This window comes from Artemia franciscana, chromosome 8 (genome assembly GCF_032884065.1).
Source record: "Artemia franciscana chromosome 8, ASM3288406v1, whole genome shotgun sequence".
NCBI lineage: Eukaryota > Metazoa > Arthropoda > Branchiopoda > Anostraca > Artemiidae > Artemia > Artemia franciscana.
In genome coordinates this window covers 5,780,171-5,793,280 of record NC_088870.1, presented here as the reverse complement: position 1 = coordinate 5,793,280, position 13,110 = coordinate 5,780,171, and the positions used below count along the sequence as shown (strand labels likewise).

Genomic DNA, 13,110 nt, shown 5'->3' with positions numbered 1-13,110 from the left:
ACAACAATACGAAACTCACTACGAAACTCAATACGAAAATTTTTGTTTCTCACATAGATTTCTTGTTTTCAATGTGAAATATATTTTTTTCACTTTTTCTTATCATTTACGTACATTGAATGGGTGATCATTTTCTACAAGTTCGTGTTGCCATTCTCGATGTGAATTGCACATTCCCTGGGGTCATTCCTTTTTGGAATGACCCCAGGGAAACATTCCCTGGGAAATTATTCCCAGGGGTCATTCCTTTTTGGACATATAAGTGCCTACTGTGGCATAAGAATTTATCCCTTGAGGACTAATCTGAGGAGGGAGTTCTCTTACTAGTGCTTGTTCTGAGGATCGATTGCTACTTGTCACTTATGGCAGGTGAAGAGTGCAAGTTACTCTTCCCTGTTTGTTAAGGGAAGAGTGTTGTTGCCTACCCAAGCCAGTATGAAGCTTGCGGATGAGGTTCTCGGGATTTAGCGGAAACAATGGTAGACACCTTGATACCACCGAGGAAGGCTCATCCGCGAAGAGTAAGGACTGTCTAAAAATTACCACACCCGAGGGGGGAACATATACTCCAGTGGCTATTAATTCTATAACTTTGGGAGGGGGGCCTAGGCAAGGGGCCTTAATGGCTTGATCAGCGATTTATTTTTGTGAATCCACCCGTAATAATCTTACACATTTTCTAATTTTATTTTCCTAAAACCTGAATGTAGTGCAAGTTATTGATCCTAGAACTTCAGGTAGAGAGTAGAACTTCAAGGTAGAACTTCAGGTAGAACTTCAAGCTTTATTCAAGGTAGAACCTTTTCCAAGGTAGAACTTCAGCTTTATTATTGATCCTAAAACAAAGTATAAACACAAATCTTTTTTACATTTATTTTTTCCAAATTTATGTACACGTCAATGGATTGGTGAAGCCACAAGCCGGAGCACCATCGGCGTGGCCTCATCGTCACAAAATAACGTGAACAATTTATTGTTCAGTATCTAAGTTACACCATTTGAGTCAGAGAGTGACACAACAATACGAAACTCACATATGCCATAACATCACACAATCTTCGATGAAATAAAATGGATCGCTGCAAATACACTGCATTACAACAGCTGCCTTGTCTTGGGGCTTTCATTATTTACATTTAATTTTGTAGAAAGAATTGAAAAGAAAATGGAACTTTCGATCAACTAAATAACTAGGAAAACTACAAAGAGGGAAAAGAAATGAAGAAACATAGAGCAATTTAATAGATAAGAACATTTCCATACATCCTAATTTTTCAACCCGCTGTATGGTGATTGTTATGGTGGGCCAATTCGTTCCTGAAAAGTAAAAAAAGTAAAAATTTATTATATTAAAACCCAGTTCAAATTTTTAGCTTTTTTACTTTTGAAAACAGAAATTTACTTATCAAATACAGTTTTTGCTGATAAAGAATATGTTTGGCTTTTTTCTATGATTTTGAGTATTTTGACTAAAATTTTGAACAAATAAAATATTATTGTAAATGTTTTAAAACGAATAAAAGATAAATAATGCGAGTACTTGACTAATAACAAAGTATTGTTGAATTTCTGTTGTGAAAAAAACAGTCCAAGGTGTGAACAAATTAATGTAAAGTTAATAAATAATTACGTATGATGTGTAATACAAAAAATGTATATAAAAAATATTCTAGTTTTTGGAAGATTTTTTTTTTAATAACGTGTGAGATTTTCGTAAATATGACAGCATATTGACCCAGCTTCAGTACAAACTTGCTTTCATTTTATCTGGAATATTGGATGATTATAAATACTACAAGTATTCAAAATAGAAATACTCTATCTGCATATTACCTACCATTAGAAGTGAATAAACGCAGGGTAGAGGGGGCTTAAGGCCAGGCCACCTCCCCCTCAAAATTGTTTATTCTTCGGGATTTCTTGGCATTTCTTATTATAACTGTCAAAAAAAGGTAATTTTTCTTATTTATAAAGTCTTCAATTTATCAATTTACAATGGTAATGTACTTTTTTGAAATTTAGTAGACTGTAAGTCAGACTATCATTATTTTTAATTTATTTTAGGCACCTCATTTGCTTTATTTAAGGTTTACCTTTTTTATTTCACTTTGTTTCTATTTTTACCTATTTTATTATTTTTTATTTTAATTTTGGTTGTTTACCCACTGGTATTTCGTCCAGCCTTACCCTCGTTAACCCTAACTTTTAAATTCACTCTACTAAAATTTCCTTGATGGAACAATAATTTATAAAATATTATTTAATATTATTCTATTTTTGAACTTCACAGTTATGAATAAACTGTTGCAGGTAAATTCTTGTTTTGTCCCATGAATAGCTGGCACATCACATCACCCCTTTTAATCTTTTCCTTTAAACTAACCGTACTAAAATTAGTTAATGGAATAACTTATAAAATATTATTTAGTATTTACTTTTATTTAATGTAATTTAATTTTTTTGGTATTGTTAATTTTGTAGTTGATAATTAATATTTTTAAATTTGCCATAATTAATAAACTATTATAGTTATAACCAATTTTTGCCGTCGAAACTATCCCAATTTGTGGTCTTTAGGTGCTGGTAGCTAGTACACCTTTACCCCTTTTGATCTTAGTCGATTTAAAAAAAATTAATGGAATAATAATTCATAAGCTATGATTTACAATTATTTAACTATCTTTAATTTTACCATTACTGACAAGCTAGTACATAGAAGCCGCAAGGCCTAAACAAAATTTATATGCAACCAAATCTAAACAAAAGATTACAAAATTAGCTTTTGTAGATTTTATGGTAGGGTAAAAAAAAATAATAGCCCTTAACCCCTTCCCAATTTGTAAAAGAGTTTTAAGATAATTCCTAGTGATTTTTCTAAAATATATTCAACTTTTAGATGTACTTATAAAAAAAACAAATTTGTTTTTGTATATTTAAGATTTAAGATAAAAAAGGGAAAGGTAGAGAGAAATCACTTTTTTAAGTTGAAAAAATGATTTGAAATGATCCAAAACAATTTACTTTTTTGTCATAAATTTTTCAGTTTCCTCAAAAATAAGAAAGCTCAAAATTACGATAAAAAGGCAAGAAGGGGGTGGAATTTAAAAGATATGCTGAAAATACAAGACGGACCAATTTCTTTCCCTTGGCTACCCTAATCTCGTCTTGTGTGCTGTAGAGCCGCATACAGAGACGTGAGTAACTAGGAAATTGCTGCAGCCATGAGGAAGCAGTGCTTACCTATTTGTTGCTTATATAGGGAATTATGCAGCAGCCTCTGCTCCCTCTTCTTCTTGATTAGGACTAGCGACCAAAAGTTCGATCAGTTTCGTTGTGTTGATTCTTCCTTGGTTATCCATTTCGAACTGTTCGTATGCAGTGTCGACCTCTGCGCCTGAGAACTTGTCACCCCAGGTCATCAAAGCATGCCTCAGCCTATAAATGTACAAAAATATATAGCTTTTTTCGACAGCTACTCAATTTCAACATAGACTTGATAAGTTCGTATCAAACAAACAGCAACATTTTGTAACAGTTTGTGTGTCACCTGATCTTGGGTCTGCTCAGCTAAGTCATTTTCTTTTAGTATAAAGCTAAAACTTTCTTTTTCCAAATAATTATTACAAGAATTATTCAATGAATCATGTTTTAGACGGGCAGCAGATGTGATCCACAATATGTCGTGAAAATACCTATATCTCCCGACAAATACATGACAACCCTGTTCATGACAGACTGCTGTAAATTAAAAAAGATGTCGTAACAAATCTGATCTTATGTTTTCTTTGATTTTGGGCTGCAACTTGGTAAAAGCCATAATCCCCTGTAAATTCTTAAGATAGCACCCCTAATCTTTACATCAATTATAACAACTAAAGACTTACTCAAGGAGTGGTCGTTAGCAAAGATCAGATCCCCGAAGCTCGACTAAACTGGGCCCCACAAAGGGTCTAAACAAAATCCTCGGTATGCAACGAATGGTGATAAGGCTTTGGAAAGTTTGGAATATAAGTTAGGACAGTGGGCGCATGTTGCATTTCTGTAAGGAGGGGGAGAGGGACTAAATCATCTAAAGATTTCTTTGTAGAGTTGGACAACTCCATGATTTTTTCAAAATGTTAATTGCCAGTTTTCCTCCAATGTTGTTATAAAGAAGAATAAGAATCTTGGTTAAATAAGGAAAACAAGATTATTTGGCGAGAGAGTGTAAAGCACAATAAATTGGTGCACTACCGGTAGTGTTGAGTGTTGAGTGTTGAGTGTTGACCGGTTTGTTGTAGTTGACAATGGGTATAAACACAAAAGACGTGACTTTGTGCTTATATACGACTTCTGAAGCATAAAAAATCTAGAGTATATGTCTACCTTGTCCGAAATTAAGCCTTAAAAATACTAACCTCTCACTGTCGATGACTCCTTCTTCGTCAAAGCTTTTAAAAGCGTTGACGACAACATCATCTTCATCGGTACCTCCTGACATCCTTTCGGCAAACATGGTCAAAAGCATGGTGAAGTTGATTGGTCCTGGAGCTTCGTTGATCATCTCATCTAGTTCTTTTTCAGGGACAATTCTGCCGATTTCGTCAAAGGTGGCTCTCAAATCGTTTTTGTTGATGATGCCATCTTTGTCGCGATCCATGAGCTGGAAGCCCTTGAAAATAATTGAATTTTTGAGCAATAATTAAATTTATAAATTAAATTAATGAAAAATTTAATTCGTTACAAGTTACATTTTAAACTTAGGAAAGATTTTCATTAAACTAATTAGTAAATATAGACATTAAAAGCTATAAAATTCATCATTAAATTTAGGGGTTAACTAGTCTAAGGCCCTCTTCTATTTGCGGATTTTTTCTAAGAAATTTTCCCGATGAAAATGTCAATGAAACATTTCCTGTACGCTCGGCTATAAAACTGAGATGCAAGCCCGCAAACAGAAATTCTTTCAAGGGTTGGGCAAAATAAACACAAACAGAAAAACTGGGCCGAATTTTGCAAAATGTGTAAGAAATTTTAAAGAGAACTGCAAAATTGTAACATTTTTGGGGAAGAAACAGGCTTGAACATTTCCCCGTATGCATTTCTGCACAGCAAAATTAACAAGAAACAAAAAACACCATTTAATTATAAAATAAAGTAGACAATCATTCTTGAATGAACAAAAGAATTGTTTTTATACTCTGGCAGATGTTGCGAAAAAAATCAGATTCTAGAACAGTTTATTTCGAGAAATGTCTTCATAAACATAAATTGAACCAGAAACTTCTCAGCAATAGCGTCGCACAAGTCGAAATGAAACAAAAATGAATTTTCTGAAGCAAAAGTGATTTATAAATGTAGATATTTGTACTTTTGTCTTGGATTTTAGACTTTATCCTCCTAAAAGTGTTTTGCCCTGGTTATATTACAGTTACATTGGTCGATAAAGTTGAAATTGTGAACAAATGCAGCCCTCGTTGTGTATACCGCTCGTGATTTCTCGTTTGAACATTGTTTTACTTTCAAGCTTCAATCATAATTAATATTTGAGGCTTTATTTTTGAAAATGAGAAATCCGAAACTACGTGTAACAGCCTGTAAAAATCGAAGATAAGAAATGCAAAAATAGGGCCAACGAAAATACTGGATGCAACAAAAAAAATTTATTTATTGAACACCCCAATTTATTTATTTATTGGATACCCGTCATTCACATAACATGATAAGACGAAGTAGAGAAAAAACTGAAGAAAAAAAGTTAACAAACAAAATAGAAACATATGTACAAGGCAAAAAAAGAGAAAAAAAAAGTAAACAAACAAAATAGAAACATATGCAGAAGGCACTGCACATTCCTGCACATTTTATCTCTTTGCTATGGCAGGCCAAGATGATTCACGAAATTATCTTAGTTTCTTTATCTATAATGCGAATCTGGCAGAAGATAATAAGACGGTGAGTATGTCCCAGGTTCAATGAAAGATTTATAATATCTAATAAAAAATTCAATTTAATGTTCCTGGCGAGAATGAATTAATATATTAAATTTTTGCGAATACGGGTAGCTTGAGTGTCTAGCGTACCAACTTCTGCAAAATCATCATATTATGGGCAAAAATAGAGGCAAATGTTGAAATTTATGAGAATTAAGGACCATTAAGCCAGTAAAACTCATATTTCTTTTAATATTTTAATGATTACTTATGAACGATATTGATATTTTAATAATTATTATAATGCGTATTTATGCGTTAGTTAATTAATTGTTTCAGGTTCGCAGTAGATTCGTACTAATTTTGAATTATATACGTATCAGATTGAAATTTCCACCTGGAACGTACCCGATTTATTAGCAGAGAACAGTTGAAAACAAAATACCTTGGCACAAGCTATTTCAACCATTTTTTTTGTCATTTTAACATTCCCCTTTTGTAACACTAGGGTGAAATCTAAATCAAGAAAATAATCATGTGATCCTTAGATCTTGGATTTCTTATCAACAATTGTGATTATGATTTGGCTTGGGTATCAGTTAAAAGTAAAAAAAAAAAATAATATTGGCATAATGAATTTGCAACATCAAGAATTTTTGTTGCTTGAAGTATTTCATCAAACACTTTGAAACCTGACTATGTAAAAAGTAAAAGCAGAGAAAGAGAATACTGTATGAGAGGATACTCTGTTTTAAATTATCCCTTTATAGTAGATTAATTAATTACATTACTATCTTACAGAGATTAGTCTCTAATCAAATTATAGTAGAAAAGAAATTAAATAAAGGTATTACTATTTACTCTATTTACTATTTACTTCTCTATCTCATTCTTTTTTATTTTTGCTTTTGACTTTTTTTCTTTCTATTTTTTCTTTTTTATTTATATATTTCTATTTTTCTTTATGTTTTAGTTTTGTATTTACTTTTAGCTCCTTTTTTTTCATTTTTACTTTCATTGCATCTCATAGGAACAGAGACGAAAATGAAAAGTTAAACGAGAGTATAAGCTACTACTTCCTTGCTCGAGCTTGCTCTCTATCCTTACTCTTGAACTTGCTTGTTTCCTTGTAAGGGGGCTATTTACTGTTTAACTACTTACTTCCTTGAACTCTTGAACTTGTCTCTGAGAGAACATAGAAAAGATGTTCGATCCAGTTCTTTTGGCTTGCTTTGTGCTGCCCCTTGAAGCTTGAGATGGTTTCTTCTCTGGCTCTGGAGCAGGGGCAGGCGCAGGGGCGGGAGCAGCCTCAGCTGGAGGGGCCTCGACGACCTTCTCCTTCTTCTTCTTCTTCTTTTCCTTATCCGCCTAAAATTTAATATTAAGATTAACGCTCAATATATTTGTGCATAAAATAAGCAAATGATAGAATCGGAAAAATTTGCAAGTGACTCCGAGGCTCCTTGAATACGTGTTAATATATGTGGGTAGAGCAAAAGCTTTAATGGTGTAAGAGACTTTTGCTATGTGGTTTTCATCATTAAAAATATGTTTTGCCTAATACATGCACAAACATTAGATTACTTTATATTAATTATGAACTTCATGCTAATTAGATTAGTAAACATTAGATTACGTAATACTAAAACATTAGTATTTTCGTCAAAACACCGTCCTAGCCGAGTGTTAGCCCACTAGATTTGAAATCTTTTAACCGTGAGAACAGGGTTCTTGTCTTGGTGTCACTAGCATTTTGGTTTGGAATAGAGGTCCATGCCTTGACTGTGTAAACTCAGTCAGAGTCGAACCAGCTCTAAATGGGAACCTGGAGACATCTGGGGAAAGTAAATAGGAAGGATGTGAGAAAACATAGCGTGGCTGCTCCCCCCATTGCACTTCCTAGCTGAAGGCCTATGAAACGGAATATGCACTGCCGGTAGGGACTGTAAAATCCGGTGCCGGATACTTTACCTTCCCACTTTTGTCAAAATGTTTCCAGTTTTATTTACTCGTTTATTATAACACTGCCAGATTAAGGATTGTCTCTCCCCCCCCCTTTTGAAACCCATGTGCAAAATTCCAACCTTCTCCCTAATTTAGTTAAGCTACAGTTTTCCTTGGTATGAAGAATTACTAATGAAAACCTTTATTAATTATCGATTTAGCTTTGAAATCTTTTTAGCATGCATTGTAGAATATTGTTAAAGGTAAAGGTACCAAATTACTGTGAACATGCCTCCCAGTTTATGATATGAGTTCCGAAAATTTTAATTGTAAAGTTAAAAGTTTAGTTTTTTTAAACTAAACTTAAAAAGTGTAGTTTTTTAAAATTATAAAAACCACAAAAAAAGGCAAATTAAATTATGCAGAGCTTTACGAGGGACATGATGAAATCTTAGATTCAGGGGTAGCCCGAAGACACGCCTCTCCATGTGCACTCCTGGCTATTTTCAACTAAGTCAAACGGCTCATGAAATGCAGATAAGTTATTATTTCATTTTCTCTGATTTTATTTGAGGTTTCCTGGTTTTTATTTTTTCAAACGAGATTTGCAGTCCATCCTCTCAAACAAATCCATACAGTTCATCTTGGATGATGTCGACACAGTCTATCTTGCGTTGACTGTTTCATTGTTGTCTTTTTAGCTTATTCGGTTATGCAGATATTTAGAAACTTCAGTTTTAAAAAATACATGATTTTCCCCGTTTTCAACCAAAGAATTAGTTAAGGAATGCGCCATGATTATGACAAACTGCTCAGGGATTAATCTCTTTGTTAAATATTTATCTCCACTTCTGAGCATAAATTTTCGTCAAATCATGCCTTTTCGTTAAATATTCTTTTTAATATTTAGAAACCTAAGCAGTGTATTCAAGTTACTTTGCAGATTGAGGTAGCCAAAGGTGGGCAGAGGTGATGGACTCCAGAATTTAAAGTAAGCATTCACAGAAGCAAGCCATTTTTTTATTGCTACTGCTACCGGCAAACCACTGCACCGGCAATCCAACTGAGGCCTAAACGGCTGCTTACACTCCTGCTCCATCCACTCCATCCCATCCCAAAGCTTCACCCTCAACCTCCTCCCACGAAGTTTTATTTTCTTTCATTTGTTTCCTATGACTACTTCCTCTCTCCTATTCTGTGACGACCTTCTTTTCGTTTGTACCCAGATGAACGGCGAAACAGCCCAATTTTCAGAAAACTATTATCTTTCATTTGTAAAATGAGGCCATAACAGGGGCGCAATTTACTATTTGGCAGGGAGTTTACAGTCCCTCCCACACCCCAGTTTGTCCTCCGCGACCCAGTTTGCCCTCCCCCCAGTTAAATTTAAGTTTTTTCAAAAATCTTGTCAAAACTAAGATTACCATACATAGTTCAAGCATCCACAGAAACGGATCAGTTTTCTTTAGCATATCTCAGCCTTTATAGTACTATATAGCTCTTTTTTTTGTTTTCACTGTCATTATCACAGAAAACTTGGCTCTAACTTTGCCCCCCTCCCCAGTATTTTGACGAAATTACGCGACTGGGCCACAGTATCTTAACTTTTTATATTATAGTACTGAAAGACGGGGTTATACCATATTTTTTATTTGCGTATCTTATTTTTTGATACACAGTCAGTCCAACAAGTACCCAAAACCTATCATTTGGCAATTCCACTGGAAAACAGTTAGCATATCTTTCTCGACCTTTTGAAGGTTGCCAATTTTCAGTTGTGATATGTAGCAAACCTCTTCGAAACGTTATTCAGAACGTGATTTTGATTTAGCTCTTAGCACATATTTCTTTCGCCAGAAAGTTTCCAAAAATATATTTGGATCAATGTTTGTGTATGATTGCCAAAACACTGGTTCATAGGAATGCAAAGCTAAAAATAATCATTTTCCCGGATACGGTTTCCAGGCAAAAATTTATGGCTTTCCATCTTCTTCTAAGAAATAATAGTAAGTCCTTGCTAGTGATTATGTAAATCTTATCATTTAAATTTGATTAACCTTATTCATGCTAATTAGAAATATAAATTTAAACTATGAATTTGTACCTTGACTAAGCATAAATTCTCAATTAACCTAATAAGATACTTTTTGACTGCATAACTTCATTTTTAACTCTCTTATTTGGGCCTGCCAATTCATGAAAATGTAGGGGGGCAAGTATCTTTTTAATGAAGATACAAAGTTGCCCCCTTCTTCCGATTGGCTTCAGCGACCCAGGTACATAAAAGAGATGGATGTCTCGGTAAAAATGCGCCTACTTTTTGTGGCTTTTCTGTTTTTTTGAAACTGTACAGTTTAGAAACTGATCAGACGAATTTAATTCCTAGAACGTTCTGCTTTTCTTTTTGAGATTTAATCCTTCAGTTATGAATGGGGACGCGACTAAATGTCTCACCTTTGCTTTTAAATTTTACAATTGTTCACAATTAAGTTTTTAGCATCTACTACTATGTTTATATTAAGAATATTGAAGGGAAAAATAATCAAGTCAGCAGAATATGTTTACCACGACACATACTCAGATTTATTTTTAGAGTGGGGGAGGAGGGTGCCAATACAAAAAAAAACAGGCAGACGGAGAGGCAGTAATGAAAAACAAATTTGGATTTAATAATTTAAATATTAAGTACCCAAAATTCATGAAAACTAAGGATATCAAGGGGCCTGGGTACAAGCAGCTATACTGGATACAATTTAAATTTACCTTGTCAGAACTGCTTGTACGAATTTAAAATAACAAAATACTTTCAGTCTCAGATAAATATTAATCGATAATGCCCTTAAAGGTGGTACACATTGGCCAGTAGCTTTAAATTATTCTCTATACGATTAAGTTTCATCTTTATATTTTTTTTTGGTTCAAAAAAAATTACTTCCTTTTTTACAACTCGAAAGAAGATATTCAAAAATGATTTTCTAAGTATTACAGTGGAAAAAAAAAACTAATATAAATACCTCATACCCTAATCTATATAGCTATAAAAAGTTTGTGGCTTTCCATTTTCTGTTTGAGCAAATTAAAATCACAGAAAGTATAAGCTATAAACGTAACCTAAGCAACTTGAATTTTATTAGTTTTTCGTCTTAACAGTACTTTACTTTGATGATTTGCTTTCTTTGCAGCGATTCCTACCAATGGCTAAGCCTGGCTTAAATTAATTTCTTATTTGATAATTAATTTATTTATTTGTAATAATAAATAATGACTATTTTGTAATTGATTATTTGATTCTTTGTTTATTTAATTTTAATAATAAATTTATTATTACAAAATAAAACCTGTAATTAATTTCTTATTTGATATTTCTAATGTAAAAGAAAAGGATTTTTGAGTTTCCTAACAACAAATCAAAAATTGCAAGTTTTACTTCAGCTGACCAAGCTATACTTACATGAATTTATAAGGGCATCCTTCTAAAATAAATATTCATAGGAAAAACTCCTATAGGCCTACTGTTGAAAAATTTACGACCTAAAAACTTGTTTTGGGGCGTACTTTTTGAGGAGCGATCAGGATCTTAAGTGATCAGGATCAGGATCTTAATCATTCAATTTAAGACCTCTCCACTAAACATCCTTGATAGGTTCTTGTTTATTGATCTTTATATCAACCGTAGCTAGGTTCTTGACAATGTTGAACTATGGTATCGATCAAAACTACCTATTTCTTTTTCCTAACAAATACGCAAAACCTAAACTTATGACTACAATTGAAAGCATAATAAGACCTATAATTTAGAAAGAGAATCTAGGAAACGAATTTAACTTTAGTATCTTAATCTAGGCAATAATCAGTTCTTAGTGTTATTATTTAGAAAAAAATACTCTTAATATTTATTAATTTATAAATATTATTTATTATAAATAAACATTGAGGGAGCCTGGTTCTTTTATTCATAAATGAAACATCAATTTAAATTTATTTTATGTACGACACGGAAATGCTCGAGAAGGAGAGGGTAATAGACATGCACATAGGTTTTTTTTTTCCTGGGGGCTGAAAAATAATAACAAAATTATTTGATTATTTGAATAAGAAGTGCCCGAAAATTAAGTATCCGGAGGGCCCAAGCCCCCTACCCCTGCGTACATCCCTGTAGGGAAAATTTGCTATATATTTGTTCTTCTGCTGTTCTTCCATCTTCTAGTTTTCAACGAATGAAAATCTTCAGCATTTCATAAATATTTTAAAAATTATCGCATTTTAGCTATTTATTGGACAGTGTAGCACTTTTAAATTTCTATAAATTTTACATAAATAATTCAAATAACTTTTTTTATTGTCTTTCTGATTGCTGCCTTTTCTAATAAAAAGCTTCTAATGTATTTTATTAAAAAAAAAACTAAAATGATTCTATCTTGTTTAGCCTCAGTAGCATCAATCTCACCAAAATTGTTTGTGAATTCAAAAATCTTCAAAGTTTGAATTTGAAGATCCCAGTTATAAGGACTGATTTAATAATAAACTGATTTCATGACAAACTCATTTATAATCAACTTTGGTTTATAATAAGCTGTTGTATTACAACGTTGGATTTAGACCACTCAGAAAATTTTATGGCGATTCTGATGTTTAAAGCAATTTTAAGAGGCTAATCTACTTTCTATGAAAAAATATCGTATTAACCAGGTGGGAATATAATTGAACTGATTTAAACATAAGACAAATTATCTCAGTGGCATCAATGGAACCAAAAATTGTTGTAAATTAAAAAAATCACAACAAATTGGTAATCCACCGAAGTCTAACAAATAAAGCGCTTCAATTTGCAAATCCCAGTGTTTCATCATATCCACAAACATCATTCATTCACTTAAACTGCACAGAATAATTTCATTTCCACATATCTAACTCACCATTATAGATACTATGCGCCGACAAAGACAAGCAAACGACTGGCCGTTCTATAGGTAATGTTCCCTGAATTTATAGATCTAAGTTTAGACCATGGTAACCGACGCTCCGGGACTGTCCCAGGAACCACCCATATATAGAGCAGTCACAACAGGAATTTCAAAAACCAGCGACTAAAGTAGTGATTCATTCAGCAATATAAACATACCCTAAACATATACTCATAACTGTATATGAAACTATTATAATAACTACTAACAACTATAATTTTAGAAAGAAATCATAGAAACGAATTTCTTTTTATTCTAATTTTTTTGTTTGTTTACGAATAATCAATTAA

General features: G+C 32.9%; 1 protein-coding gene across 1 annotated transcript; it reads right to left on the bottom strand.

Annotated features, from left to right (window-relative positions):
• Positions 1-849: 849 nt before the first annotated feature.
• On the bottom strand, positions 850-12,908 carry LOC136029905 (myosin regulatory light chain 2-like). Its single transcript, XM_065708403.1, has 5 exons — positions 12,773-12,908; positions 7,074-7,280; positions 4,398-4,651; positions 3,241-3,435; positions 850-1,317 (listed from the first exon to the last, which is right to left on the bottom strand). The coding sequence occupies exons 1-4, from the start codon at positions 12,773-12,775 to the stop codon at positions 3,264-3,266; spliced, it is 636 nt and encodes a 211-aa protein (XP_065564475.1). The 5' UTR covers positions 12,776-12,908; the 3' UTR covers positions 850-1,317; positions 3,241-3,263.
• Positions 12,909-13,110: the final 202 nt, after the last annotated feature.